The sequence below is a fragment of the Rana temporaria genome, chromosome 3, assembly GCF_905171775.1.
Source record: "Rana temporaria chromosome 3, aRanTem1.1, whole genome shotgun sequence".
NCBI lineage: Eukaryota > Metazoa > Chordata > Amphibia > Anura > Ranidae > Rana > Rana temporaria.
Window position 1 is genome coordinate 428479861 of NC_053491.1, and position 26224 is coordinate 428506084.

Genomic DNA, 26224 nt, shown 5'->3' on the forward strand with positions numbered 1-26224 from the left:
CCAATTTACAGGGCTATTAATGTTTAATTTTAATCTTCAGTTTAGGCCCCGTACACACGAGGAGACATGTCCGATGAAAATGGTCCGCGGACCGTTTTCATCGGACATGTCTCCTGGGAGCTTTTGGTCTGATGTGTGTACACACCATCAGACCAAAATCCCCGCGGACAGAGAATGCGGTGACATATAAGACACCGACGTTCTCAAACACGGAAGTGCAATGCTTCCACGCATGCGTCAAATCAATTTGACGCATGCGCGGGATTTCGGGACGCTGGTTACACGTAATAACCAGCGGACATGTCCGATTAGGTGTACTAACCATCGGATATGTCCAACGGACATGTTTCCAGCGGACAAGTTTCTTAGCTTGCTAAGAAACTTGTGTCCACTGGAAACCTGTCCGCTAGGCCGTACACACGGTCGGACGAGTCCGCGGAAACTGGTCCGCGGACCAGTTTCAGCGGACATGTTCGACCGTGTGTACGCGGCCTAAGAGACTTGTGAACACACATTTTTAAAGGCGATTACATTTTTTCACTAGGTGCCTGTGTTCTTTCTGACATTAGACCTAGTTTCCAAAGTAAACAAGAATGATACAATGGCCAACAAGTTCATGGCAGGTATTTTACTATATAAACAGTTAGGCAGGATTGACGGGTTTTCTAATTGCTGGTCTTTCCTATTTAGAGCATACAACAGTGAGCATGGTGAATATGTTTAAAAGTGGAGTAGCTGATGAGTTCTAAATATAAGCATTCTCCCTTGGTTTGTCCTGAGATGACAGGGTCTTTCCTTCATGGTATTGTAAGCTGAGTGAGTGAGACTAGGAGTGCAGTTATCTGCTGTATTTATTACAGATGTATTGAACCTGTCCAGCACTCCATGGAATATCTTAGCAATGCATTTCCTATTTACAGAGTATGAAGTAGAAAGAAAGACTTCTCTTAGAGAAATACATGGGCTGCCATTGCCGTCCCTTTGAAGTTACTGATGTTTAGGTATGTGCTGGACTAACAGGGGTGAGGTATTGATATTAATGGATATGTCGTATAATTCAGTCCTCCTTTACAGAGGCTGATGTGCAGTGAAGGTGCTGTGTAGATGGACCTTCTTCTGGTCTCGGGCTGCTGCCTCTCTGATGATGATGTTTTAGCAGTCACTGAGTAGATGGCAAAACTCTGGGTTAGGTATTAAGGAGCACCCAGTACAAAACTTCATGACACTAAAAGGTAAAATAGAAGTTCTCTGTAACGGATTCAAATGAAGCCACTGCATTTCGTGGGACGTGCCTCCCCCTTCCTCAGGGCTGAAACCATGGGTATGAATGAACTCATGATGATGTAGGAAACGTATTTAAGGGTTTGACCCAAACTGTCAAACCTAGTGTTACTACAAGCTACTAGTTTGTTGACGTTACTGACTCCCACCCCTCTCTTAATATTCTCCCCATATATCTCTAGCTGTCTTATTAAGATTTATGTTATGGGCATTCAGTATAGCTGAGTGGTGGGGCTCTGATGTCTCCATGGAAGGTAGTACAGACAGAGACAAACTCTTGTGTGTATTTCCACTTTTGCAGTAAAATATGAGAAAACACCACCATATATTTAGTAGGTATTCCCATTCACACAGCATACCTAAAAAAAATGTAATAGAAAATATTTCTGACCTTTAAGAGGTTTCTAAGAAGGTGTCATGGTGGAGTCTAAGGCCGCGTACACACGGTCGGACAAAACCGATGAGAATGGTCCGACGGACCGTTTTCATTGGTTCACCGCTGAAGTGGCCTGATGTGTGTACACACCATCACTTCAAAATCCGATCGGGTCAGAACGCGGTGACGTAAAACACACGACGTGCTGAAAAAAAACAAAGTTCAATGCTTCCAAGCATGTGTCGACTTGATTCTGAGCATGCGCGGGTTTTGAACCGATGCTTTTCTGTACTAACCATCGGTTTGGTCCGATGGGGCAGCGGTCCATCGGTTTGGTTTTGAAGCATGTTTTAAAATTTTGGACCGAAGGAAATCAGACCGATAGCCTATACACACGGTCGGTTTGGTCAGATGAAAATTAACTTCGGTTCATTCTCATCGGCCTAAGAATGTCTGCACAGTCTCTCAGTGTCTTGTCCCCACACAGAGTGAGCTTTACCTCATTAACAATGCAGAAGGGTGATTACTAAATTTAGCTGGTTCAGCAGTGACTGGACAAATTTTAATTCATCTATGGCCATTCCCACTTGAATGGTTTTGCTAGAGTGAATGGGAACAAGTGACAAATATAAAGTAGGCGATATCCCAATTTGGCTGCAAAAGTGGTAATACACTTTGGGCCAGATTCACAGAGCAGATACGACGGCGTATCTCCTGATACGCAGTCGTATCTGTTGTTCTATCTATGCGACTGATTCATAGAAGATCCAACAGGTGTTATTGTTTTACACTGTCGGATCTTAGGATGCAATACCGCGGCCGCCGCGGGGGGAGTTTGCGTCGTAATACAGCGTCGGGTATGCAAATTAGGAGTTACAGCAATCCACGAAGATTTTTCCCGTCGTTACGTCGTCGCGAGTGTTAGATTTCCGTCGCAAAGATAGGGCACCTTTAACATTGTGTAAAAGTACTCCACCATGTTAAAGTATGCCCGTCTTTCCCGCGTCGCTTTTGAATTTTTTAAAAAAAAAATCTTTTTCCCGGCGCAAGTCTTTTTTTCACGTCGCGATTCACAAAACGTTGGCGCGTCATAATTTCGCGCAAAGCACGTCGGGAAATTTGCGACGGGAGCATGCGCAGTATGTCCGGCGCGGGAGCGCGCCTAATTTAAATGGTATCCGCCCCATTTGAATTGGGCCGCCTTGCGCCGGACCTGTTTACGATACACCGCCAATAGAAAATAAAAAATAAATCTGCGCTATCGGAGTGGTTGAGCAGCCGCATACAATCCAGTGAAAAAAAGGAAAGCAATACAAACAGAAAAACAAAAAATGCAGCGCTGGGAGGATAAGAAAAGAATAAACAATAATGTCTATATAAACGCTTATATGTATAAACATAAGGTGTATAAGTCCATAAATTGGTGGAAATAATCTTAAACTGAAAAAAGGTCAATCAGTATATATGAAACACTTTAGACGTATATTCCAGTTCCATAAAAAGACAAGTCCACAAAAATGAACGTGAAAAATAAAAATGAGATGATCAGTCAAATAATAGGGACACAACACCCGCAGTGATCCAAAATAAACTGTGATGAGAGTGATGTCGCCCGCCACCAATAGCAATGGAGGCTTACCGGATGTGATGGACCCAAATGAGCTTATGCCCAAAGGATCAGTAAAGCTTGTAACTCGATTGAGTATGGAAATGGACCGAACCACACCAAACGATCAATCAGCAGACAACGGTGAAATCCTCACTTAATGACAGGTGAGCAGGATGACTCCAATTGAAAGATGACTCATAGAAGTGGAAATACTTGCACGGAGTATGAGGAGGAAAATAAAAGGCACATAGCGTAACTCCGCAAAAAAGGGGAAATTTAATAATGGTTAAAAACACTTACAATTATGTAGGCATTAAAGGACATCAATGTAGGATAGTGCATGGCAGCAGTAGAGTCCCGACGCGTTTCGCTACAACTAGCATCGTCTGGGGTAAGACTCTACTGTTGCTACCATGCTTTAAATAAGAAATATGACCTGTTTAGGAACACTCCCCTGGGGGATCACCCAATGAGAGTGCACTTCCGGGTCACCATCTCACACACTGTCTCACACAATGCTGCATATATAGAAACTCTAATGTGTGGAATCTATAATAGTTTATATTAAAATTGAAATAGGGCCAGTAAAAATGATAAAATTGAAACAGACCTGGTGTATATAAAAAGACTATATGATGGCGCCTGGTACACGAATTGAGTAAAAAACCCATGTCATAATCTCATGTGCGCCTAAGGTTAGTGACTAGGACCAATAGAAAAGGTCTACGTCACTGCACGGCGCCATAGTATGAATGACCGGCCAATGGGCGATGCTGGAATCCCGGTCACATGACTGTATCTGGAGGACGTATAAACAGATCGTTAACGGGTGCGTCATTGGTCACATAGATGCGGCGTGACGTCGCATAGTGACGGTAATAATGGGCGTGTTCACGATGTTATAGGGCAATCATTGGTCATTGGTCACATGGATGCGGCGTAACGTCGCATAGTGACGGTGATAATAGGCGTGTTCACGATGTTATAGGACAATCAACACGTGCGTGCGTATGTACGCATACACGTGTTGCGTTCCAGAGTGGTTAAACGTGGAACGCTGCGTTCCACTGTGCGTTCCGGAAGGTCAAAAAGCGATAAACAATATAGACGCCTTACGGCGGTAGATGTTTATAACAAAAAACCTGGAGAAAGGTCGATGGAATCAGATTTTTAGCTTCCACTCTGTGGAAATATTAAATTTAAAATATTAAAATATATATAAGAGCATATCTGCTGCATTATAATATTAACGCCAAAAGGGAACAACAAGTCTTTTTAAAGAAATGTTATATATCAAAATCCCTGAATATTGGACATTACACTTCCAATGAGGATGCATAGAATATGAAATGTAAAAAAATAGGTAGAAATTAAAAAAGGGAAAAAAATAAAAAAAAAAAAATAAAAAAAAAAACTTTTCATTCAATTATTAATTTCTAGAAGGGCTATTGTTTATGCATATAAAATATAATGTGTGTAATATTGTGTCCAGAAAGCGACTCTGCACTAGACGAACCCCCAAGAAGGTTGGTACAATATAAATATAATACACTCCATTATATGTATTTACATAAGAGAGAAATATAAAAACAATTAAAAACAATTAAAAATACATGTGCAAAGAAAGAAAAGAAATAGATCAGATATCACAGACCCACGTTATATGGACAACAAATAAACCCAAGTATGCTATAAACGGCACCAATTGGGTTTAATTTATGGAAAAAACTTTGAATAATGAGTTAAGACATTATCAAAATATTTAAGATTTATTAATAAAAGAATTGATGTCCCACTCTACATTCAGGCCTGATGGTATGTGAGTGCATAACTCATAAATCCAGAATGTCTCGAGTTGGGACACCCCACGAGTTTTTGGACTACCTCTCCAAGGGGACACAAATTGGTCAATAATAAGGAATTGTGTGCCAATGGGGTTCTGGGCATGGTGTTTTTTATAATGCCTTGGTACAGTGTGATGAATATCACCAGCTAGAATAAGGGCTATATGTTCAGCAACTCTAACAGAGAATTTCCGAATGGTGCGACCAACGTATTGTTGGCCGCACGGACAAGTGATAAGGTATACCACGTACTTGGTTGAACAGGTACAAAAATGTTTTATGGGGTAAGTCTTCCCGGTCACTGTAGAACGAAATTCAAGATTTTTACTTCTACTGGAGATGTTATATTTGCATACTGTACACTTTTTACAGGGATGATATCCAACTAGCTGGAAAAAGAAAGATGGGCGTGTTGGAGGGTTAATGATATTCGGGGCTATCTTGGTCTGAAGTGTTGGTGCCCCCCTGAATATCACCCTGGCCCGTTCAGGTAAAACCGTTGCAAGAATTCGATCATTTCTTAATATATTCCAATGCTTAGACACTATGGCCTTGATCAATTTATGTTGTTTAGAAAAAGACGTCAGCAAGGCCCATTTATAACTCTCGTCTTGTTCCCTTTTGGGTTTAACCTCCAGAAGAGAACTTCTATCAACCTCAAAGGAGGTTTTAAGAGCAAGTTCAATATTGGCAGGATCATAACCCTTATCAATAAATCTATGCTTGAGAATGTTAGCTTGCACGGAAAAGGTGTCCAAATCCGTGCAGTTCCTTCTCAGCCTAAGGAACTGACTTCGAGGTATCGAATTCAGCCATGACGGATGGTGACAGCTGTCGATAGGGATAAAGCTGTTCCGGTCGGTTTTTTTAAAAAATGTTTTGAATTGGAACCGGTTGTCCACAATGCTAATCTCTAGATCCAAAAATTGAATTGTATCTGTACTAGCTGTGTGGGTGAGGGATATCCCCCTGTCATTAGTGTTCAGATAGTTTATAAAAGTCTCAAGTGTTTCGAGACTACCATCCCATAGGAGGAGGATGTCGTCTATGTACCTTGCCCAAAAAACCAATGAAGGGGTGTCATAGGCATAGACGACATCCTCCTCCCACTTGGCCATGAACAAATTAGCAAGGCTTGGGGCGTATTTAGCCCCCATAGCGACACCTCTCTGTTGTAAATAAAATTGATCATTGAACCAAAAATAACTATGTTTTGTGGCAAATTTTAACAATTCCATTATATAATCAGTCTGGAATGAGGCCAATGTAAGATCCTTTTTTAGATAATAATGTACGGCTTCAAAACCTATATCATGTGGGATACAGGTATAAAGGGATGCCACATCGGCAGTTGCCATAATAAAATTACCCTTTAACTCAACATTATCCAATTTATTTATGGTTGCCCTCGTGTCTCTAAGATAAGATGGAGTGCGTTGTACCAAGGGTTGTAAATAATTATCAATGTATCGACCAATTCTAGAAGTTATTGAGTCGATCCCACTCAAAATGGGTCGACCAGGTGGGTTTACAGGATCTTTATGAACCTTTGGCAAATAATATATCGTCGGTATCCTAGGGACCGTGGGAACTAAATATTTCTTTTCTTTCAAGTTTAAAATCTCTCTTTCAAAGCCACTATTGACTAGTGTTTGTAGCTCTGTTTTGAACCTGGATGTGGGATTAGAGGCCAATTTAAGATAAGTGTTAGGCTCATCGAGCAATCGTAACATCTCAGTTTCATAGTCAGGTTTGTCAAGGATGACTATACCGCCTCCTTTGTCCGCAGGGCGGATAATGATGTCCTTATTCTGACATAAGGATTTCAAACCATTGCTTGATACCGGATGATGAGAATTGCGTCTCTCAGGTATCTCTGCTAGATCTTTCAAAACAAGATCTCTAAAAATATTGACTGCGGCCGCAGCAGGAACAGATGGATTAAACAAAGAAGGGTTCTTAAGCCCTGAATGTACAGTACCAGAGGTGGCCGCTCTAGGTTCGTTTCTAATGGGATTAGTAATTAAGTACCGTTGTATATTAATCTTACGGATGTATTTTTGGACGTCAATAAACGTTCCAAATTTATCAAGACGTTTCGGAGGGGCAAACTTGAGGCCTTTATCCAAAACGGATAGTTCATCCTGCGTAAAGATTTTTGTACTCAAATTAAAAACTCCTTCTCCTTTTATGTGCGTCTTCGTTTTCCTCTTCTGAACTCTCTTCCCCCCTCGGGTCCCTCTCTTTGATCGGAGCCCCTTACATTTGTGGCTTGGTCCACATGAAAATCCCGTTCAACATATGAATCCTGATGGACTGGGGTGAAACCCCGATTAGGTGGTTCATAGTGATCCCAGCTGCGATTATAGTAGCTGTCATTACGAACTTCACCCAAAGGGGAGAATCTGTTATGAACCGGGATTTGTTGGAAGCCATAATAGGGAGAGGGTTCTCTATAGGGACCTAATCTCTCTCTATGTCTTGCGGGGGAAGGTCCATACGATCTATCATCATAATTGTATTGATGATAGGATGGATGGGAATTACCTCTGGATTGTCCTCTGCTTCCTCTATTGCCTCTGGATTTGCCCCTCCCTCGATGGGGCTGACCAGAGACATGAGGGGAAGAATGTTGAGCCCTGGGTTGGGAGGAATATGTCTCACCTGCCCGGGATACTTGCATTGATGGAACTCGTAGAGTGCCAGTAATGCCCTGGCTAGTGGAAGGGGCTTCATTTAAATTGGAGGCATTACCAGAGGGAGATGCTGTGGCTGGAGTTAAATCCATGTCAGCACCTGATGTTGTTGAAAAAAGTTTTTGCCAATGGAAAACAGTATGATTTCTATAATCACTTGCATCTCTGGCGTACTTTTTATGTTTTTTTAACTTTTGGTCTCTATCTTCCTTCTCTAAGAAAGATTGGAGGCTGGTTGAAAGGGAAATGTACTCAATAGATTTTTTATGAGATAACAATTTCTCCCTAAGCTCCTTTATCTCTTTATCAAGCACAGCCAACCTAGTCCTCTTTTTAGAGATCAAGACACCTAAAAAGGCTATTCCAGCATCATTAAAATACTTGAACCAGGAATCTATTTCTAGATCCCCTTGTTGCGGTTGTACCTCCCACCTGAGACTCCGTGGTACCATTCGATCAGTGAGATACTGATCCAATAAATCTTAAATATTTTGATAATGTCTTAACTCATTATTCAAAGTTTTTTCCATAAATTAAACCCAATTGGTGCCGTTTATAGCATACTTGGGTTTATTTGTTGTCCATATAACGTGGGTCTGTGATATCTGATCTATTTCTTTTCTTTCTTTGCACATGTATTTTTAATTGTTTTTAATTGTTTTTATATTTCTCTCTTATGTAAATACATATAATGGAGTGTATTATATTTATATTGTACCAACCTTCTTGGGGGTTCGTCTAGTGCAGAGTCGCTTTCTGGACACAATATTACACACATTATATTTTATATGCATAAACAATAGCCCTTCTAGAAATTAATAATTGAATGAAAAGTTTTTTTTTTTCCCTTTTTTAATTTCTACCTATTTTTTTACATTTCATATTCTATGCATCCTCATTGGAAGTGTAATGTCCAATATTCAGGGATTTTGATATATAACATTTCTTTAAAAAGACTTGTTGTTCCCTTTTGGCGTTAATATTATAATGCAGCAGATATGCTCTTATATATATTTTAATATTTTAAATTTAATATTTCCACAGAGTGGAAGCTAAAAATCTGATTCCATCGACCTTTCTCCAGGTTTTTTGTTATAAACATCTACCGCCGTAAGGCGTCTATATTGTTTATCGCTTTTTGACCTTCCGGAACGCACAGTGGAACGCAGCGTTCCACGTTTAACCACTCTGGAACGCAACACGTGTATGCGTACATACGCACGCACGTGTTGATTGTCCTATAACATCGTGAACACGCCTATTATCACCGTCACTATGCGACGTTACGCCGCATCCATGTGACCAATGACCAATGATTGCCCTATAACATCGTGAACACGCCCATTATTACCGTCACTATGCGACGTCACGCCGCATCTATGTGACCAATGACGCACCCGTTAACGATCTGTTTATACGTCCTCCAGATACAGTCATGTGACCGGGATTCCAGCATCGCCCATTGGCCGGTCATTCATACTATGGCGCCGTGCAGTGACGTAGACCTTTTCTATTGGTCCTAGTCACTAACCTTAGGCGCACATGAGATTATGACATGGGTTTTTTACTCAATTCGTGTACCAGGCGCCATCATATAGTCTTTTTATATACACCAGGTCTGTTTCAATTTTATCATTTTTACTGGCCCTATTTCAATTTTAATATAAACTATTATAGATTCCACACATTAGAGTTTCTATATATGCAGCATTGTGTGAGACAGTGTGTGAGATGGTGACCCGGAAGTGCACTCTCATTGGGTGATCCCCCAGGGGAGTGTTCCTAAACAGGTCATATTTCTTATTTAAAGCATGGTAGCAACAGTAGAGTCTTACCCCAGACGATGCTAGTTGTAGCGAAACGCGTCGGGACTCTACTGCTGCCATGCACTATCCTACATTGATGTCCTTTAATGCCTACATAATTGTAAGTGTTTTTAACCATTATTAAATTTCCCCTTTTTTGCGGAGTTACGCTATGTGCCTTTTATTTTCCTCCTCATACTCCGTGCAAGTATTTCCACTTCTATGAGTCATCTTTCAATTGGAGTCATCCTGCTCACCTGTCATTAAGTGAGGATTTCACCGTTGTCTGCTGATTGATCGTTTGGTGTGGTTCGGTCCATTTCCATACTCAATCGAGTTACAAGCTTTACTGATCCTTTGGGCATAAGCTCATTTGGGTCCATCACATCCGGTAAGCCTCCATTGCTATTGGTGGCGGGCGACATCACTCTCATCACAGTTTATTTTGGATCACTGCGGGTGTTGTGTCCCTATTATTTGACTGATCATCTCATTTTTATTTTTCACGTTCATTTTTGTGGACTTGTCTTTTTATGGAACTGGAATATACGTCTAAAGTGTTTCATATATACTGATTGACCTTTTTTCAGTTTAAGATTATTTCCACCAATTTATGGACTTATACACCTTATGTTTATACATATAAGCGTTTATATAGACATTATTGTTTATTCTTTTCTTATCCTCCCAGCGCTGCATTTTTTGTTTCTACGATACACCGCCGCAAATTTCCAGGTAAGTGCTTTGTGGATCGGGCACTAAATCGGGAAATTTGCGGCGGTGTAACGTAAACGGGTTACGTTACGCTGGACTGTGAATCTGGCCCTAAAATCCCACAACCTGTTATAGAGATTGGGGCACATACTGAAAATGGCACGAGGAGAAAGGTATTGCAGAATCAAACCCTTGTGTCATTTAATCCCAGTAATCTGTTGCATGGTTTGGCACCAACACTGACAAGGTTTTAGGTGCCCCCCCAGGTGTGCACATGCTATTGTATTATGCAGCGTACACACGATCGGTTCGTCTGATGAAAACTGTCCGATGGACTGTTCTCATCGGACGAACCAATCGTGTGTGGACCCCATCGTTTTTTTTCGCATCGGTGAAAAAACTTAGAACCTGTTTTAAAATTATCTGATGGTTAAAAAACCGATAGAAAAAAACGACCGTCTGTGGGCAAGTCCATCGGTTAAAAATCCAGGCATGCTCAGTCGACGCATGCTCAGAATCAAGTCGACGCATGCTCGGAAGCATTGAACTTCATTTTTCTCAGCACGTTGTTGTGTTTTACGTCACCGCGTTCTGACACGAACAGATTTTTAACTGATGGTGTGTAGGCAAGACTGATGAAAGTCAGCTTCATCGGATATCTGATGAAAAAATCCATCAGTCCGTTTTCATCGGATGAACCGATCGAGTATACAGGGCATTAGAGTGTGCCATCTTCCGTTTACATAGTTACATGGTTGATAAGGTTGATTAAAGACACCAGTCCATCCATGCAACCTGTGTGGGTGTGTGTTCATGTCAAAAAAGCATTTCCCATATCCCTGTATACTGTGTTTGCTAAGATACCCATCCAAGAGTTTTTTTAAAACTATCAATACTTCCTGCTAAAACCACCATTTGTGGAAGTGAGTTACACATCCTTTTTGCCCTGAATGTGAAAACCCCCTACACAGTTTAAGGTTAAATCGCTTCTCCTCCAATTTCATTGAGTGTCTTCATGTCTTCTTACACTCCCTGAGACTGAATAGTTTATTTCCTATGCTAGAATCACATTTAAGGTATTTGTATATCGGTATCACATCTCCTCGTGACTAAGGTGGTCCTCCAGTCCTCTTATTAACTTTCTCTGGACTCTCTCCAGTTCCCACACCTCCCTCCTGAGGATTGGTGAACAGAACTGGACTATCCTGCACCTCCCCAAGGTTCAAACCTCCAAACACTGTGGCGGTGTGGACTGTTCACCGCCGTACAGTGCTCCTCCTGTATGACTGACTCCACCTTGTGATTATATCACAGCATTTCAGATTGGACTTTGGAGAGTTCACTTGCTGAGGTATTGTACCAACTTCCCATACTACGATTTTCCTACTGTTCTGGTGTGCAACCTGCCATCTTATCACAGCGTGACCTTTTCATTTAATCTTTCCATCATAAGACTGTCACTGTGGACTCATTGTGGATTGTTTTTATCATTATATTCACGTTATTCAATTGTCATCCAATTGTTTCTCAATTGTACTCAATTGTACTTTTTATATATTAGTTTGTGCCTATACCTCCGCTATTTTATGTTCATTTAGACTATAAAGTGATATTACAATTTTACCTAATGTGCGCTGCATTTTTTGTTTGTATGTCCTATTGCCCATTTTCCAAGTGGTTGACAGCAGCACTGGGTTTTTTATACTATTTTTCACAGAACACTGGGCCAGATCCACATAGAAATGGATAGGCGCAACGTATCAGAGATACGCTACGCCGCCGTACCTTACCTGACTTTCTTTGATATCCTCAAAGATTTTGCGCCGTAAGTTATGGCGGCGTAGTGTATTTCTGGCGGCGGAATTCAAATCGGCGATTAGGGGGCGTGATTCATTTAAATGAAGCGCGTCCCTGCGCCGAATGAACTGCGCATGCTCCGTTTCTAAATTTCCTGCTGTGCATTGCGCGAAATGACGTCGCAACGACGTAATTTTTTTAACTTAGACGTGACTTGCGTCCATCCCGATTCACGGACGACTTACGCAAAAAAAATAAAAAAATCTAATTTTGACGCGAGAACGACGGCCATACTTAACATGGCAAATCTAACTATACGCCGCAAAATACAAGCTTTAACCAGTGGCGGCTGGTGAAGTTTTATGATGGGGGGGCGCAATACCCCGCCCTTCCACATTTGGTCCCTCCCACTTCTCATAAGCCACACCCCTTATAGAATCCACCACTCCGTCCCCTGTATTCCACTTGCTTCCACTGAATGTCAGGAGTATACAGCTCAGCGTCACAGCACAGAGTATACAGCCCCAGCATCACAAATCATGGTATATAGTGCAGCCTTACAGATCGGTGCAAACAAACTAAAATATGACACTGTTAGTAATGAAGGACTCGAAATGGGCAGGAGATTACCAGAGACTGCGGACATACTGCACAGGATTACCAGAGACTGCGGACATACTGCACAGGATTACCAGAGACTGCGGACATACTGCACAGGATTACCAGAGACTGCGGACATACTGCACAGGATTACCAGAGACTGCGGACATACTGCACAAGATTACCAGAGACTGCGGACATACTGCACAGGATTACCAGCGACTGCGGACATACTGCACAGGATTACCAGAGACTGCGGACATACTGCACAAGATTACCAGAGACTGCGGACATACTGCACAAGAGTACCAGAGACTGCGGACATACTGCAGAAGATTACCAGAGACTGCGGACATACTGCAGGAGATTACCAGAGACTGCGGACATACTGCAGGAGATTACCAGAGACTGCGGACATACTGCAAAAGATTACCAGAGACTGCGGACATACAGCAGGAGATTACCAGAGACTGCGGACATACTGCAGGAGATTACCAGAGACTGCGGACATACTGCACAAGATTACCAGAGACTGCGGACATACTGCACAAGATTACCAGAGACTGCGGACATACTGCACAAGATTACCAGAGACTGCGGACATACTGCACAAGATTACCAGAGACTGCGGACATACTGCAGGAGATTACCAGAGACTGCGGACATACTACACAAGATTACCAGAGACTGCGGACATACTGCACAAGATTACCAGAGACTGCGGACATACTGCACAAGATTACCAGAGACTGCGGACATACTGCACAAGATTACCAGAGACTGCGGACATACTGCACAAGATTACCAGAGACTGCGGACATACTGCAGGAGATTACCAGAGACTGCGGACATACTACACAAGATTACCAGAGACTGCGGACATACTACACAAGATTACCAGAGACTGCGGACATACTGCACAAGATTACCAGAGACTGCGGACATACTGCACAAGATTACCAGAGACTGCGGACATACTGCACAAGATTACCAGAGACTGCGGACATACTGCACAAGATTACCAGAGACTGCGGACATACTGCAGGAGATTACCAGAGACTGCGGACATACTACACAAGATTACCAGAGACTGCGGACATACTGCACAAGATTACCAGAGACTGCAGGAATTACTTGTCCTGCGACTTGGGACTTAAATGTTGCATGACAAGTCGTACCCCATGATTTCCAATGAGAACCGTTCATATCTGTGCGACTTCAAAGTAGTCTGTGCATTACTTTGGTCCCACATTGATGCAACTTGAGGTCCATAGACCTCCAGAATACACAGGCATTGCTTTAAGTCACATCAAAATTGCAGTAGAATTGTGCAACTTTCAGACTGCATTAGCCTGAAAGTCGCAAGATTCTGCCACAATTTTTTGGTGCGATTTTGCAGCGACTTGAAGCAATGCCTATGTATTCTGGAGGTCTATGGACCTCAAGTCACATCAAGGTGGGACAAAAGTAATGCAGGGACTACTTCAAAGTTGCACAGATATGAACAGTTCTCATTGGAAATCATCGGGTCCAACTTATCCTGCAACTTTCCAGTCCCAAGTCGCAGGACAATTTGCAAGCGGGGGGTGGGGTGGTGTTGACGGCCGATATTTTCCCTGCACATTAAGTATAAAAAAGTTTTTTTTTTAATAACTGGGGGGGGGGGGGGGGTAGTGTTACCGGACGCTATTTGTGCTGTAATGAATTTTTACATAGAAAAGAAATGTTGTTAATAAATGGGTAAATGAATTATAAAAAAAAGATTTTTTTAATAACCGTTATTGGAAAAATCTTTTTTTTTAAATTCATTTACCCATTTATTAACAACATTTCTTTTCTATGTAAAAATTCATTACAGCACAAGTAACACTACAGCGGGCGGTAACACTACCCCACCAGACCACCCCCCCCCCCCAGTTATTAAAAAAAAAACTTTTTTTATACTTAATGCTAAATTGAATCAAATACAAAAAATAAACTGTTAATAATCTTAATATATTTAACTAATATTAAATAAAAAAAAACAATATTAAAAAATATATAAAAAAGAAATTGGATTAAGCATATTACAAAAAAAAGACTAAGAATAAGCGGGGGGGGGGGGCCGCCGAATATTAAATAGAAAAAAAAATTAGAATAAGCGGGGGGGGGGGGTGCCACCGAAGAATAATCAATAGAAAAAACACTTTGAATAAGCGGGGGGGGGGGGGTGCTGCCGACGAATAATCAATAGAAAAAAATTTGAAACTTTGAATAAGTAGGGGGGGGGGCTGGCGGCCGCCGAATACGATTGTGGAAATACGATAGTGGCAATCGCGGGAGGGGTTGGATGCTGCTGTGAAGCGGCCGCCGATGTAGAGACAGGCAGGCTTACCTGTTCCTCGGTCGGGCGCAGTGAGCTCGAGCTGACCCGACGTCACTTCCGGTTTTCCCAGTGACGTCGGAACGAGCACAGAGACGGGCGGGTGCACACAGACAGTGTATGCACCCGCCCGGCCATAACAATACACTCCATCGCGCCAGAAGCAAGTGGCGCGATGGAGAGCGCCACAAAGGCATATTTTTCGTGCCAATGTAGCGCCGCGTCTGCAATCCCGTGATTGCACAGACGTGGCGCTACTCCTAAAGGACTGTTCCCGGCGTCCGGCGCGCGGACATAAGGCCCTTTTTTGGGAAAAAAAATTCTTAAAGGGACAGATTTAAAAAAATTTTTTTTTTTTTTTTTTTTTTTTTTTACTGACTGTGTGATGGGGGGCGGCGCCCGGGCGCCCCTATGGACGGGCCGCCACTGGCTTTAACTGTACACCGGAAAAAGCCGACGTCGGATCGAACCCAGATGCCGTCGTATCTTGGTTTGAGGTTTGGTTTGATTCAAACTAAAGATACGACGCGGGTAATTTGAAAGTACGCCGGCGTATCAGTAGATACGCCGGCGTACTCTCTCTCTGGATCTGGGCTACTGTGTCTTACTATACCATGTTGTAGCGCTATTAGGGGGTTATGTATATATTTTAAACAGAACTGGATGGAATACCCTGATGTGGTATAACCAGAGTTTTATAAAGTGGAAGGATTATAGAATTATAGCTAGTAATTGATGGTAAATGGCTCTCGATTTTTCTCCCGACATCACAGAAAGGGAGCCTGGCTTTTCTTGTCTCTTTTTTCTGTATTCATTGAAGAACACCAATTACAATATTTTTAAGACTGAGATTGGAACTATAGAACAGTTCTTATCTATTTTCTTTATTTTCTGTGTTTTAATTGGTTGTATTTACATACTTTACTAAAATCAGAGCTACTGTCCTGTTTCCTGAAGTTTGAATGTATTTTAAAAGGTCATTCACAACTATACTACTGACACAGCAAAAGGAACAGAAGAGATACAATCCAAGTCCAGATGTCAATGTCTCAGTTTGTAAAATTAATGTAAGCATGTAAGCAATTGTAACGGACACATGCATGCTGCCGAGACAGTTAAAATCTTCGTGCAGGGGGACTACAAGGAACTGCATGGCTTGTCACAAATGGATGTACCACATTGTATTCTGAGCTCAAAGGGTTAATTGGACAAGTCTCTTTCATTGCTGGAATGCTAATGTTCCCTTCGCATACCTAATGAACCCTCTTTGTGTGCAGGTAAACAGCCCCCCTGTGAGGTGTATGCTGATGGGGATTATGTGTGAGTGATAATTGTTTTAAAGGTTAATTGAATTCTATGTGCCTGGCCAGGAAATGTTAAGTGGGGTGAGGTGCCGAAGCGTCTAGAAACTGGCCAAGTGATTAATTCAAGGAGATGTCATTGTTTCAGGGGGTCTGTGTTGAAGCCCCCTACTGGGAAAAGGGGAGGGCGGAAACTGTCATTGTTCTTGTAACAGTTGTAACCAGATATAAGCAGGTGAAATATGCCAAATAAAGTCAGTCTACTTGACCCTTCAAACGTAGCACGTCTCGTTTCTTGGAAGGGCGTTCGATGGGATATACCGGCGGTACCTGCATATCGCAGCTTGCCAGGGAAAAGGACGTCTCAAACGGCTGAGACCCTCACTACCAGTGGGTAGCCGTTACATTGGTTGGCAGTAGTGGGATGGTCCTTTTATCCAAAGAGCAAGTTCTGAATGGAGTCGCAGTACGCCAGGCTGAAAAGATCCACACTGAAAGATCTACTGGAGATTCGTGGTAGGAGCGCCAGCAACAGACCACGGAGGGAGCTGATAGCTGACCTGCTGGAGCTGGACGAAATGGATGGATCCATGGAAGGAACGGAGCCCCTTGCACCGGTCAGCGAAGAAGATGTAATTACTGGGATTGTACAGCGGAGATTATCCTTGTATCCAGAAACGTCCGTGGAACTAATCAACCAGCTGTTCCGGGAAGCGAGGGAAGAAATACAAACGAAGAGGGGACAAGAACTGGAACTGGTAAGAGCGAGACAGCACATTACACCTGCAGTTCCTACCCCCCCACCCGCTGCTACAGGAAAGAAAATACCGTTCACTGCATTTAAAGCTTTTGTAGAAAGTGAGGAGGAAATCGATGGATATTTGGCGGACTTTGAGAGACAGTGCTCACTACACCAGGTACCACCAGACCAATGGGTCACTATTTTGTCGGGGAAACTGTCGGGCAAAGCCAACGAAGCCTTTCGGGCTCTCGCTCCAGAGGATATTTTACAATACCAGCAAGTTAAAAAGGCGCTGCTAACCCGATATGCCGTAACGCCAGAAGCCTACCGCCGGCGCTTCCGGGAGTCCAAGAAGATGGCTGTGGACTCCCACATGGAATGGGCCAACCAGTTACAAAGGGTGGCATCCCTTTGGGTCCAAGGGTGCAAGGCCAACACCGGGGAGGAAGTATTGCAGCTGTTCCTAATGGAACATTTCTTCCAAGACCTGGCCGCAGACATACAAGACTGGGTACGAGATCGCCGTCCCGCTAACTTAAACGAGGCGGCTCGGCTAGCAGATGAGTACGCGGAGACAAGGAAAGTAAGCCAGGGTACGACGCGGCTGGCTCAGAAGGTAGAACCGCGTACTCCAACCGTCACCCCACGCCCAGAGTTTCGGGCTCCAGTCCCACCACGTCCTCAGGGGCCTAGCAACTACCCCCGGGATTCGCCTAGGGTGACGTGCCATCACTGCAGCGACACGGGACATATTGCTCGTTATTGCCCTTTGAGAGCTACAAATAACAACTGGAGACGCACAACACCCAACACAGAGGTCACTCCATCACGTCCCTCTGCGGCCCACTGCCTGGAGACCGAGGGGGGCCCTGAGGAATGTCTGGGAATTTGGTATGAGGCAGACCCAATACAAGCGGCCTCTCCGGATAACCGTCAGCATCACCGTCAGGAGGTACGAGTGAATGGACAAGTAGCACAAGGCTTAAGAGATTCCGGGACTACTATCACTCTGATTCAAAAACATCTGGTAAAGCCAGAGAACGTGTCCACTCGCACAGTTGCCGTCCGGGTCGCAGGGGGTGCTGTATTTCGCGTACCCACCACCCGGGTGCACTTAGACTGGGGAGCCGGGTCAGGAAAGACCACAGTTGGTATCATGGACAACCTACCTGCCGAGGTGGTGCTGGGCAACGACATTGGCCCTCTGACTTCGGCTTATTTACCTACACCTGCTGCTGCTTGTCCCGGGACCACCCGCGTTGCTGGAATCAACCCGCTTGCTGCTGAGAACCGGGTAAGACTACCTTCCCCGACATGTACTGTAGATCCGGCACAATATCACAGTCTAAAATGGGAATGTGACAAGTTGGCCAGTGAGAAATCAGAGATGCAACGGCACTATGTCACGTATTATGAGATGTCCCGTGGCTTGAACATTGAAATGCACAAACAGGCGGAAATTGTCAAAAGATTAAATGGGATTTGCATCCAGGTGGTGCCGTATCTGTCCCAAGAGCATCAGCAACAGGTTTTGGGAGCCATTGAGAGAGCAAAACAAGTGACTGTTCCAGAATTGAATTCTATTCTTCACCGTCACCATCAGCTACCGACCTGGTAAGCCAATGGGAAGGCCGACGGACTGTCCAGGCAAACGGAACTTTTACCCTAACAGCAGACCGGACATCCCCAAGTTGATCCGAAAAGGATCAATCCGGGTCTGCCGGAGTGTTCCACAAAGGGGGAGTAGTGTAACGGACACATGCATGCTGCCGAGACAGTTAAAATCTTCGTGCAGGGGGACTACAAGGAACTGCATGGCTTGTCACAAATGGATGTACCACATTGTATTCTGAGCTCAAAGGGTTAATTGGACAAGTCTCTTTCATTGCTGGAATGCTAATGTTCCCTTCGCATACCTAATGAACCCTCTTTGTGTGCAGGTAAACAGCCCCCCTGTGAGGTGTATGCTGATGGGGATTATGTGTGAGTGATAATTGTTTTAAAGGTTAATTGAATTCTATGTGCCTGGCCAGGAAATGTTAAGTGGGGTGAGGTGCCGAAGCGTCTAGAAACTGGCCAAGTGATTAATTCAAGGAGATGTCATTGTTTCAGGGGGTCTGTGTTGAAGCCCCCTACTGGGAAAAGGGGAGGGCGGAAACTGTCATTGTTCTTGTAACAGTTGTAACCAGATATAAGCAGGTGAAATATGCCAAATAAAGTGAGTCTGCTTGACCCTTCAAACGTAGCACGTCTCGTTTCTTGGAAGGGCGTTCGATGGGATATACCGGCGGTACCTGCATATCGCAGCTTGCCAGGGAAAAGGACGTCTCAAACGGCTGAGACCCTCACTACCAGTGGGTAGCCGTTACAGCAATGTTACCCTATTTCTTTTTCTTTCTTTTTTTAATGACGAAGGAGAACAAAGGTAGGGGCTCTCATTATGAAATAGTTTTAAGCATTTGAACTGATTAAAAACATGTATTTTATTTATAATTAGCCAGTACTACTTACAAATGAAACTGTAGAATTCGGTCCATTTAATGTGCAGAATAAGGACACATGAAACAGAGAAGATTGCATATAGAAATAACTTTTTAGGAGTCACGTGTTTCATGTTAGGTTGGTGCACAGGTATTAGGCAAATCTTCAGTACAAAAACTCTGGAAATACAAAAAAATAAAAGAATTATTGAACGTATTTTCCCAAAAGAAATTCAAAGGATTGTGCATGGTTATACGGTAAGTCCAAACGACAAATTACAGAATTTTTATTTTTTTTGGATCTTTGATCAATAGAATTTTCAGTAGATACTATCACAATTTTCTAGCTATTGGAATAGAAGAGATATTTCAAAATATTAAATGTGTACTTTGCGAAGTGTTTAGGATAACACTTTGAAGTGTTCAAGCTGGATAATTCATTCTGGAAGAGGCATTTATTGGTTTATGGACACTGTTTCTTACATATATTGATATAGTTGGCTAAATATTGGTCATCGCCTATAAATTGGCCTTTGTATGGGGTATTTGCACTAGATGTGTTGTTTATTTATCATATGTACTTTTATTTAATGGAATTCTGATTTATTATATGTACTTTAATTACTGGTAAATTGAATGCCAATTTGTTATGACTCATAGATTGGCCTGTGTGTGGGTAATGCATTTTTTTTTACACATTTCATATAATGTTTATTTATTTATTTATTTATTTGGGTAATTCTGATCAATTGCACTCTGTATGGGTTTAGCGCTATTCTTTTTGTATTTTTGTCCTTTAAATTTGGTATCACAAATTTAAGTGTGTGCTGTTTTCCCTGTTTATTATAATATCAAGCCCAAGTGCAGATGTTTCTTATTACATATTTCAAAAATGCTTTAAGTTTATATTTGAAACCTGTTGGAATCACCCCCAAACCACACAACTGGATGGTGCTCAGACAGCAATCATTCTTTTAAGGGTTCATAGGTTTCTCTATGGTGGTTCCATACAGGTGTGTTTTTTAACTTATAATGAAAGCATAGATCACTAAAACCTCCCACAGTGTAAAAAGAACATGACTTGGTGCCAATAAGGTATAGACTTAGGCTTACAAATTCTCCAAATCTCAATCCAATCAAGCATCTATGGGATGAGGTTGAAAAACAAGTCTGATACATAGAGGCCCCATGTTGCTATGTACAGGTCTTAAAGTGTTACTAAACCCAGGACCCTGCATTCACTATATCATTTCTCCCACAGAACACAGTACATGGAAATGCAATTATTTTACTAAATATAAACTGCTAAATACCCTTTCTCATCAGCAATTACAGCAGTCTTATGACTTCTGTCAGTGTCTGGTTAAAGCTTGTACGAGGAGTTTTTATATACCAAACTGAGCATGTGCAGCTTGTACCCTAGCCTCTCCCATAGAACAAAGGCTTGGTCCCCTAGCCTCTGTTTGGGGACTTTGGAAGAAGGGGAGGATTTGAGAAGAAAGGATCAAGCAACCTTTTTACACAACGCAGAGGATTAACCCCTTAGGTTCTACTACTAGCTAGCCTGCAAAAAAAAGTAACCAAAATGGCACTGTTTAACAATTTGCATTAAAAATGAAGAAGTTTTTATTGCACAACAGTTTAAAATATATGTGAAAGCCAAATACAATATTTGCATATAAGAAAATTTTTTAATTTGTGTGCTAGCTTACACAGGCTTGAGTGAAGGAAATTTCAGTTTTTGCTAGCATTAGAGTATAATTGTTGGTTTCAATACTCTGGTTTCTGGGAAAATTCCCAGCATTGCGCAACCTTCTACAGCACTCAAAAATAAAACTTTTTGTTCAGCTGTCAAATCATTATTTAAAGCTGTTCCAAGCACATAGGAAATTTGATCTGCTCGAATACTTTTCTTAATTGTACTATTATTATGTGGTATAAACAATTCTGAGAATAAACGTGGGCACCTTATGCCAAGTTACATCTCTCATGTCAAACTGAATACCAGTCCCTCTCAGAAAATAAACATCAGCCTGCCATTTGAAAATTCTAGTTCCTTTACTGAGTTTAACAGACTGGGGATAATGGCATCTAAAAATATAAAATGTCCAAAAGTTTGCCAATTAATACTTTGTTATCCCCTTATACACAGCATCCAAACATTTCTTGTAGACAAGATGGCCCGGATTCACAAAGCACTTACGCCGACGTATCTCTAGATACGCCGCGTAAGTGTAAATATGCGCCGTCGTATCTATGCGCCGTGCCCATTAACTGAGAATCGCCTGAAAATAGGCTTCATCCGACCAACATAACTTTCCTACGCCGGCGTATCGTGGACGTATATTTACGCCGGCCGCAAGTGGCGCTCCCATTGATTTCCTATTCAAATATGGAAATGAGGGAGATACGTCGATTCACGAACGTACTTGCTCCCGGCGCATAATATACGCGGTTTGTGTAAGTCGTACGTCCGACGTAAAGTTATTCCCCATATATGAGGTGCAACTCATGCTAAGGTATGGACCACGGAACACAGCCGTCGTATTTTATGTCGTTTACGTAGTGCGTGAATAGGGCTGGGCATAGGTTACGTTCACGTCGTAGGCAGTGACCCGTCGTATCTTAGGGAGTAGTTCCGACGTGATTCTGAGCATGCGCACTGGGATACGTCCACGGGTTGGCGCATGCGCCGTTCATTTTAAGTACTTGTATGGCACTTGGCCCATCATTTGCATGGGGTCACGCCCCATTAGCATGGCTCACCCCAACTTCCACCTACAAGGGCTTACGCCGAGAGAACCCAGCGCAGTTTGGGAGGCAAGTGCTTTGTGAATTCGGTGCTTGCCTCTCTGCGCTATGTCAGCGTAGCATATATTAGATACGCTACGCCGGCATAAATATGCGCCAAAGGGCTGGGCATAGGCATAGGTTACGTTCACGTCGTAGGCAGTGATCCGTCGTATCTTAGGGAGTAGTTCCGACGTGATTCTGAGCATGCGCACTGGGATACGTCCACGAGTCGGCGCATGCGCTGTTCGTTTTAAGTACTTGTATGGCACTTGGCCCATCATTTGCATGGGGTCACGCCTCATTAGCATGGCTGTGTGTGTGAATATATATCTATCTATATATATATATATATATATATATATATATATATATATATATATATACACACACACATATACATGGATGCTGCATTTTTAACCCTTTTGCGTCCATGTCAATTTTAAAATTTGCTACACATATGTTAAAATTTGCATTTTTTGTTAGAGAAATAAACAGTATGGGCCAGATTCAGATACAATTGTGTATCTTTAGGCGGGCGTAGCGTATCTCCTATACGCTACACCGCTGTAACTTTGAGAGGCGAGTATGGTATTCAGAAAGATTGTGCGCCCGAAGTTACGGCGGCGTAGCGTATAAGGGCCGGCGTAAGCCCGCCTAATTCAAATATGGAAGATGTGGGCGTGTTTTATGTAAATTAAGTGTGCCCCCACGTAAATGACGTTTCTAACGAATGGGGCATGCGCCGTCCGTGAATGTATCCCAGTGCGCATGCTCCTAATTACGCCGCAAATAGTCAATGCTTTCGACGTGAACGTAACTTACGCAAAGCCCTTACGGAACTTACGGAAAAAGCCTTACGTAAACGACGTAAAACAATGCGCCGGGTGGACGTACGTTTCTGAATAGGCGTATCTACCTAATTTACATATTCTACGCGTAAATCTCCGGAAGCGCCACCTAGCGGCCAGCGTAAATATGCAACTAAGATACAACGGCGTAAGAGACTTACGTCAGTCGTATCTTAGCCACATTTCGGCGTATCTTGCTTTCTGAATACAGAAAGACGATACGCTGGCGCATCCTAGAATTTACGTGGCGTATCAATAGATACTATGGGCCAGATCCACAAAGAGCCGCCGTAACTTAAATATTCTGATTTAAGTTACACTGCCGCAAAATTTCTACCTAAGTGCCCGATCCACAAAGCACTTACCTAGAAATTTTCGGGTGTGTAACTTAAATTCCGCCCGCGCAAGGCGTTCCTATTCAAATGGGGGTGAGTCCCATTTAAATTAGGCGTTCTCCCGCGCCGGATGTACTGCGCATGCTCGTGACGTCATTTTCCCGACGTGCATAGCGCGAAATTACGTTACGCTGAGCTCCGTGAATCGCGCCGGGTCAAAAAAATTGCGTCGGGGAAAAAAAAAGATACGGCGAAAAAAAAAAATAAAAAAAAAAAAATAACAGCGTCCCGGGTAAGAAGGGTCTACTTTTACAAGGTGTAAACAGTTTACACTTTGTAAAAGCAGCCCTAATTTTACACATGCAACTTAATACTTACGGAGAAAAAACGAAGCTGAAAAGCTTTGTGGATCTCCGTAAGTGCTAATTTGCATACCCGAGGCGGCATTTCGATGCGAAATGCCCCCAGCGGCGAATGCGGTACTGCATCCTAAGATCCGACATTGTAAGTCCCTTACACATGTCGGATCTTCTGTCTATCTCTTGGAAACTGATTCTGTGGATCAGTTCCAAAGATAGAAACAGGGGGGTAGATTCAGGAACAATTTCCGCCGGTGTAGACTGAGATGCGCGGCGTAAATGCCAATTTGCGCCGGCGTATCTCCGCGCCGTATTCAGCAAACAATATTACGCCGTAACGTAGATTTTTTTTTTTCGTTTGGACCTTTCCACGCCGGTGCGGCGTGGGCGCCCATTTACGCTGGTCTGAACTAGCGCGGCCCTGGTTTTTCTATTTTAAATATGCAAATGAGGGAGTTGGTCCGATTCAGCAAATTACGAATTGCCGGCGCAGGCTACTCCCGGTGCGTGTAACTCTGGTTTGCAGCGGAAAGTTACCCTTTATAAAGCAGGGGTAACTTTACACCAAACTTGCAGAGGTCAGCTGGAGAGCAGCTAAAGCAGCAGCGTTACAAACGACCTGAGCAACAACACTTGCTGGACAACACATAGAGGCGGTCCCCATGTTGGGAGAGGCCCTCAATAATTACAGCCCTCTCCTCTGGGCTGAAATTGGTCATCCGCCCACCTGAGGATTCCTCATCAGCCATAACTGCCCCACCACAATGCAAACCACCTAGCTTGGAAAAAAAAAGCTTCAGTACATTTGCACCTGCAGGGCGGAAGTCTGGGCTGATTCAGGGACTGGGCTTTGGTAGTGGGACGGCGGAGCTCAGGGATCACGCCGGGGCGCAGTTCTGAGCATGTGCAGATTGGGGCATTTACCCCTGGATGTCACTGAGCATGTGCGGTCTAAGATGCGCCCCGGCGTGACCCCTGCGCCACGCTCCCCGCTTCATTAGCATAGGAAACCACCCATTTTATTCTACCCCGCCTTACGCCGCGCTACACCGCCTTACGCCGTGTAAAATCCGCCACGCCGGGGCAAGAGACAGGAAAAAAGTTTCCTGAATCACTAGCATGCCTCTCTGCGCTGCTCCGGCGCAGTGTAAAAAAGATGCACTGCGCCGGACCAAAGATCCGCTGATGTTCCTGAATCTGGCCCAGGGATACGCAGGCGGAACAGCAGATCCGCCTGCGTATCTCTTTTGAGGATCTGGCCCTATATGTTTTCTTAAATCAGAAATCCTGGAGAAAAAAATGATGGATGTTGCACTGTTTTTATTTTGCACCACATTTGCACATATTTTTATGAAAAAATACAATAAATACATGTTAGTGCACACAGATACAATATATTACCCAATTGTTTGGTAAAATACAAAAGATGGGGTTGCATTGAGTAAATAGATACCAAGCATGTCAAGACTCAAAATTGAGTGCAACTGTGAAATGGCAACAAAATATGGTACTTATAATTTAGGTGACACTTTAAAAGCCTTTGCAAGTTATACATTTAGAGTTAACCATGAGTTATGGTCCTAGAATTATTTTTCTCATTCCAACATTTGTGGCACAATCACAGTTTACATACACGTGCAGTACCTATGCATGCATTCACAAATATTCGTTTAATTGTATTGCAATCACAAGGGAGCTAAAAATCCCTCTATGTCACAGCATAGCAGGGGAGGGCTGGGCCGGGGGGCATGGTGGCAATTGCCTCCCAGGCCGCCCTGACTTATGGCCGGCAGCCACTGCCCGCTACCATTTTTTTTTTATTTTGATTTGGCGGTTCAATATGCCAATTGACTGCACCTGCCCCCCAGGCCTAAGGCTGCCAGCCCTGCCCATAGGCAGGTGACAGGTCCTCTTTAAGGAGACATCTGGGATCTATTGGACTGCAATGTCTCCCCCACCCTCTACTGCAGTTAACCAAGCACAGATCGTGCTTTCAGTCTCGAAAGCTCAGCATCACATTTGGGGGAATGCAGTCTGCCTAGAAACGCCCACTCCTCCAGACTGACACCCACCCATCAATCCATTTATTTGCACAACACCTCCCAAGAGGTAGCCCCCTGCTTGTATCAAAAATGAGAGCACTTCCAAAGAGTACTGAGGCAGGGTGCTGTGATGCTTTAAGAAAACAAATGTTTTGCACCCCCTAAGGAGCCGCTGGTGAACTTGGCCCTACTTCCCATTCTGAGCACAAGCAGCCAGGCACATAGCATTTCCTTTATTCT

At 43.3% G+C, this 26224-nt stretch overlaps 1 protein-coding gene across 1 annotated transcript in view; it reads right to left on the bottom strand.

Moving 5' to 3' along the window:
- Positions 1–26224, bottom strand: part of LOC120933215 (carbohydrate sulfotransferase 9-like) — a 56132-nt gene that overhangs the window by 11249 nt on the left and 18659 nt on the right. Inside the window, exon 2 of the mRNA XM_040346299.1 lies at positions 19639–19787. Within this exon, the coding sequence (XP_040202233.1) occupies positions 19639–19741 (103 nt within the window). The 5' untranslated portion in view covers positions 19742–19787. The remainder of the gene's footprint in view (positions 1–19638; positions 19788–26224) is intronic.